Genomic DNA, 6,000 nt, shown 5'->3' with positions numbered 1-6,000 from the left:
AGCAGCTGCGGGGCTTTATCGCGGGATTGCAGCAGCTGCTGGGTTTTATCGCGGGATTGCAGCAGCTGCTAGGCTTTATCGCGGGATTGCAGCAGCTGCTGGGGTTTATCGCGAGGTTGCAGCAGCTGCTGGGTTTTATCGCGAGGTTGGAGCAGCTGCGGGGCTTTATCGCGGGGTTGCAGCAGCTGCTAGGCTTTATCGCGAGGTTGCAGCAGCTGCTGGGTTTTATCGCAGGGTTGCAGCAGCTGCTGGGCTTTATCGCAGGGTTGCAGCAGCTGCTGGGCTTTATCGCGAGGTTGCAGCAGCTGCTGGGCTTTATCGCGAGGTTGCAGCAGCTGCTGGGCTTTATCGCGAGGTTGCAGCAGCTGCTGGGCTTTATCGCAGGGTTGCAGCAGCTGCTAGGCTTTATCACGGGGTTGCAGCAGCTGCTGGGCATTATCGTGGGATTGCAGCAGCTGCTAGGCTTTATCGCGAGGTTGCAGCAGCTGCTGGGTTTTATAACGGGGTTGCAGCAGCTGCTGGGTTTTATCGCGAGGTTGCAGCAGCTGCTGGGTTTTATCGCGGGGTTGCAGCAGCTGCTGGGTTTGGCTGTGGGCTGGGAGCCGGAACCCTCGGCGCCGCTCGCTGCTCTCCGCCAGGGGGCCGCTTCCGGAGGACGGACCGGTCCGGCCGCGCCGGGCGGCGGGTTTGTGTGTCGGACCGGGAGGAGGCGGCAGCGGCGGCGGGTTTGAGGGACCCGAATCCAGGAGAGAAAAACACAGCCGGAATAAACCCAGCAAGAGAAAGAGGATGAACCTGGAGCTGCTGGGTAAGCGAGAGAGAGAGAGAGAGTGTGTGTGTGAGAGAGAGAGGGAGGGAGGTGAGAGGGAATGAGGGTGGAGAGAGGGAATGAGGGTGGAGAGAGGGAATGAGGCTGGCGAGAGAGAGAGAGAGAGAATGTGTGGAGAGAGGGGGAGGAATGAGGGTGGAGAGAGATAGACAGAGAGAGGGAATGAGGGTGGAGGGAGATTGAGGGTGGAGAGAGGGGTAATGAGTGGAGAGAGGGATTGAGGGTGCAGAGAGGGATTGAGGGTGGAGAGGGGTTGAGGGTGGAGAGAGAGGGAATGAGGGTGGAAAGAAAGGAATGCTGTTGCAGAGAGGGAATGAGGCTGGAGAGAGAGAGGGAATGAAATGAAATGAAAAGAAAATTGCTTATTGTCACAAGTAGGCTTCATGAAGTTACTGTGAAAAGCCCCTAGTGGCCACATTCCGACGCCTGTTCGGGGAGGCTGGAACGGGAATTGAACCGTGCTGCTGGCCTGCCTTGGTCTGCTTTCAAAGCCAGCAATTTAGCCCTGTGCTGAACAGCCCCTAATGAGGGTGGAGAGAGAGAGAGAGGGGGAATGAGGGTGGAGAGAGGGGGAATGAGGGTGGTGAGAGGGAGAATGAGGGTGAAGAGAGAGAGAGGGGGAATGAGGGTGGAGAGAGGGAATGAGGGTAGAGAGAGTGGGAATGAGGGTGGAGCGAGAAAGGGAATGAGGGTGGAGAGAAGGAATGAGGGTGGAGAGAGAGGGGGAATGAGCGTGGAAAGAGCGAGAGAGGGGGGAATGAGGGTGGAGAGAGAGTGGGAATGAGGGTGGGGAGAGTGGGAATGTGGGTGGAGAGAGAGTGGGAATGAGGGTGGAGAGAGAGTGGGAATGAGGGTGGAGAGAGAGTGGGAATGAGGGTGGAGAGAGAGTGGGAATGAGGGTGGAGAGAGAGTGGGAATGAGGGTGGAGCGAGAAAGGGGGAATGAGGGTGGAGAGAGAGGGAATGAGGGTGGAGAGAGAGGGAATGAGGGTGGAGAGAGAGGGAATGAAATGAAATGAAAATCGCTTATTGTCACAAGTAGGCTTCATGAAGTTACTGTGAAAAGCCCTTAGTCGGCACATTCCGGTGCCTGTTCGGGGAGGCTGGAACGGGATTTGAACCGTGCTGCTGGCCTGCCTGGGTCTGCTTTCAAAGTCAGCGACTTAGAGAGAGAGGGGGTATGAGGGTGGAGGGAGAGAGGGAATGAGGGTGGAGAAAGCAGAATGAGGGTGTAGGGAGAGGGAATGAGGGTGGGGGAGAGAGAGTGAATGAGGTGGAGAGAGGGTGAATGAAGGTTGAGAGAGAGAGGGGGAATGAGGTTGGAGAGAGAGGGAATGAGGGTGGAGAGAGGGAATGAGGGTGGAGAGAGGGAATGAGGGTGGAGAGAGGAAATGAGGGTGGAGAGAGGGAATGAGGGTGGAGAGAGGGAATGAGGGTGGAGAGAGGGAATGAGGGTGGAGAGAGGGAATGAGGGTGGAGAGAGGGAATGAGGGTGGAGAGAGGGAATGAGGGTGGAGAGAGGGAATGAGGGTGGAGAGAGGGAATGAGGGTGGAGAGAGGGAATGAGGGTGGAGAGAGGGAATGAGGGTGGAGAGAGGGAATGAGGGTGGAGAGAGGGAATGAGGGTGGAGAGAGGGAATGAGGGTGGAGAGAGGGAATGAGGGTGGAGAGAGGGAATGAGGGTGGAGAGAGGGAATGAGGGTGGAGAGAGGGAATGAGGGTGGAGAGAGGGAATGAGGGTGGAGAGAGGGAATGAGGGTGGAGAGAGGGAATGAGGGTGGAGAGAGGGAATGAGGGTGGAGAGAGGGAATGAGGGTGGAGAGAGGGAATGAGGGTGGAGAGAGGGAATGAGGGTGGAGAGAGAGGCGGAATGAGGGTGGAGAGAGAGGCGGAATGAGGGTGGAGAGAGAGGGGGAATGAGGGTGGAGAGAGAGGGGGAATGAGGGTGGAGAGAGAGGGGGAATGAGGGTGGAGAGAGGGGGAATGAGGGTGGAGAGAGGGGGAATGAGGGTGGAGAGAGGGGGAATGAGGGTGGAGAGAGGAGGAATGAGGGTGGAGAGAGGGGGAATGAGGGTGGAGAGAGGGGGAATGAGGGTGGAGAGAGGGGGAATGAGGGTGGAGAGAGGGGGAATGAGGGTGGAGAGAGGGGGAATGAGGGTGGAGAGAGGGGGAATGAGGGTGGAGAGAGGGGGAATGAGGGTGGAGAGAGGGGGAATGAGGGTGGAGAGAGGGGGAATGAGGGTGGAGAGAGGGGGAATGAGGGTGGAGAGAGGGGGAATGAGGGTGGAGAGAGGGGGAATGAGGGTGGAGAGAGGGGGAATGAGGGTGGAGAGAGGGGGAATGAGGGTGGAGAGAGGGGGAATGAGGGTGGAGAGAGGGGGAATGAGGGTGGAGAGAGGGGGAATGAGGGTGGAGAGAGGGGGAATGAGGGTGGAGAGAGGGGGAATGAGGGTGGAGAGAGGGGGAATGAGGGTGGAGAGAGGGGGAATGAGGGTGGAGAGAGGGGGAATGAGGGTGGAGAGAGGGGGAATGAGGGTGGAGAGAGGGGGAATGAGGGTGGAGAGAGGGGGAATGAGGGTGGAGAGAGGGGGAATGAGGGTGGAGAGAGGGGGAATGAGGGTGGAGAGAGGGGGAATGAGGGTGGAGAGAGGGGGAATGAGGGTGGAGAGAGGGGGAATGAGGGTGGAGAGAGGGGGAATGAGGGTGGAGCGAGGGGGAATGAGGGTGGAGCGAGAGAGGGGGAATGAGGGTGGAGCGAGAAAGGGGGAATGAGGGTGGAGCGAGAAAGGGGGAATGAGGGTGGAGCGAGAAAGGGGGAATGAGGGTGGAGCGAGAGAGGGAGAATGAGGGTGGAGCGAGAAAGGGGGAATGAGGGTGGAGCGAGAAAGGGGGAATGAGGGTGGAGCGAGAGAGGGGGAATGAGGGTGGAGCGAGAGAGGGGGAATGAGGGTGGAGCGAGAGAGGGGGAATGAGGGTGGAGCGAGAGAGGGGGAATGAGGGTGCAGAGAGAGGGGGAATGAGGGTGGAGAGAGAGGGAGAATGAGGGTTGAGAGAGAGGGAGAATGAGAGTGGAGAGAGGGGTAATGAGTGGAGAGGGGGATTGAGGGCAGAGAGGGGTTGAAGGTGGAGGGAGAGAGGGATTGAAGGTGGAGAGAGGGAATGAGGGTGGAGAGAGAATGAGGGTGCAGAGAGAGATGGAGAATGAGGGTGGAGAGAGAGAGGGAATGATGTTGCAGAGAGGGAATGAGGGTGGAGAGAGAGGGAATGAAATGAAATGAAATGAAAATTGCTTATTGTCACAAGTAGGCTTCATGAAGTTACTGTGAAAAGTCCCTAGTCGCCACGTTCCGGTGCCTGTTCGGAGAGGCTGGAACGGGAATTGAACCGTGCTGCTGGCCTGCCTTGGTCTGCTTTCAAAGCCAGCAATTTAGCCCTGTGCTAAACAGCCCCTAATGAGGGTGGAGAGAGAGAGAGGGGGGGGGAATGAGGGTGGAGAGAGAGAGGGAATGAGGGTGGAGAGAGAGAGAGAGGGGGAATGAGGGTTGTGTGAAAGAGAGGGAATGAGGGTGGTGAGAGGGAGAATGAGAGTGAAGAGAGCGAGGGGGAATGAGGGTGGAGAGAGAGGGAATGAGGGTGGAGAGAGGGAATGAGGGTAGAGAGAGAGTGGGAAAAAGGGTGGAGCGAGAAAGGGGGAATGAGGGTGGAGAGAGAGGGGGAATGAGGGTGGAGAGAGAGGGAATGAGGGTGGAGAGAGAGGGAATGAGGGTGGAGAGAGAGGGAATGAGGGTGGAGAGAGAGGGAATGAGGGTGGAGAGAGAGGGAATGAGGGTGGAGAGAGAGGGAATGAGGGTGGAGAGAGAGGGAATGAGGGTGGAGAGAGAGGGAATGAGGGTGGAGAGAGAGGGAATGAGGGTGGAGAGAGAGGGAATGAGGGTGGAGAGAGAGGGAATGAGGGTGGAGAGAGAGGGAATGAGGGTGGAGAGAGAGGGAATGAGGGTGGAGAGAGAGGGAATGAGGGTGGAGAGAGAGGGAATGAGGGTGGAGAGAGAGGGAATGAGGGTGGAGAGAGAGGGAATGAGGGTGGAGAGAGGGAATGAGGGTGGAGAGAGGGAATGAGGGTGGAGAGAGAGGGAATGAGGGTGGAGAGAGAGGGAATGAGGGTGGAGAGAGAGGGAATGAGGGTGGAGAGAGAGGGAATGAGGGTGGAGAGAGAGGGAATGAGGGTGGAGAGAGAGGGAATGAGGGTGGAGAGAGAGGGAATGAGGGTGGAGAGAGAGGGAATGAGGGTGGAGAGAGAGGGAATGAGGGTGGAGAGAGAGGGAATGAGGGTGGAGAGAGAGGGAATGAGGGTGGAGAGAGAGGGAATGAGGGTGGAGAGAGAGGGAATGAGGGTGGAGAGAGAGGGAATGAGGGTGGAGAGAGAGGGAATGAGGGTGGAGAGAGAGGGAATGAGGGTGGCGAGAGAGGGAATGAGGGTGGCGAGAGAGGGAATGAGGGTGGCGAGAGAGGGAATGAGGGTGGCGAGAGAGGGAATGAGGGTGGCGAGAGAGGGAATGAGGGTGGCGAGAGAGGGAATGAGGGTGGCGAGAGAGGGAATGAGGGTGGCGAGAGAGGGAATGAGGGTGGCGAGAGAGGGAATGAGGGTGGCGAGAGAGGGAATGAGGGTGGCGAGAGAGGGAATGAGGGTGGCGAGAGAGGGAATGAGGGTGGCGAGAGAGGGAATGAGGGTGGCGAGAGAGGGAATGAGGGTGGCGAGAGAGGGAATGAGGGTGGCGAGAGAGGGAATGAGGGTGGCGAGAGAGGGAATGAGGGTGGCGAGAGAGGGAATGAGGGTGGCGAGAGAGGGAATGAGGGTGGCGAGAGAGGGAATGAGGGTGGCGAGAGAGGGAATGAGGGTGGCGAGAGAGGGAATGAGGGTGGCGAGAGAGGGAATGAGGGTGGCGAGAGAGGGAATGAGGGTGGCGAGAGAGGGAATGAGGGTGGCGAGAGAGGGAATGAGGGTGGCGAGAGAGGGAATGAGGGTGGCGAGAGAGGGAATGAGGGTGGCGAGAGAGGGAATGAGGGTGGCGAGAGAGGGAATGAGGGTGGCGAGAGAGGGAATGAGGGTGGCGAGAGAGGGAATGAGGGTGGAGAGAGAAAGGGGGAATGAGGGTGGAGAGAGAAAGGGGGAAT

General features: G+C 58.2%; 1 protein-coding gene across 5 annotated transcripts in view; it reads left to right on the top strand.

Moving 5' to 3' along the window:
- Nucleotides 1-662: 662 nt before the first annotated feature.
- rbbp5 (retinoblastoma binding protein 5) overlaps nucleotides 663-6,000 on the top strand; it is a 50,220-nt gene continuing 44,882 nt past the window's right edge. For 4 of the 5 annotated variants that reach the window (XM_072480113.1, XM_072480112.1, XM_072480110.1 and 1 more), the window contains exon 1: nucleotides 663-808. In XM_072480113.1, coding sequence (XP_072336214.1) covers nucleotides 790-808 — 19 coding nt within the window. In that variant the 5' untranslated portion in view covers nucleotides 663-789. The remainder of the gene's footprint in view (nucleotides 809-6,000) is intronic. The other variant, XM_072480111.1, reaches the window with a different exon arrangement.

This window comes from Scyliorhinus torazame, chromosome 17 (assembly GCF_047496885.1).
Source record: "Scyliorhinus torazame isolate Kashiwa2021f chromosome 17, sScyTor2.1, whole genome shotgun sequence".
In the NCBI taxonomy this organism is placed as follows: Eukaryota; Metazoa; Chordata; class Chondrichthyes; order Carcharhiniformes; family Scyliorhinidae; genus Scyliorhinus; species Scyliorhinus torazame.
The sequence above is the reverse complement of the archived record's forward strand: the minus strand, read 5'-3'. Positions and strand labels throughout refer to the sequence as shown.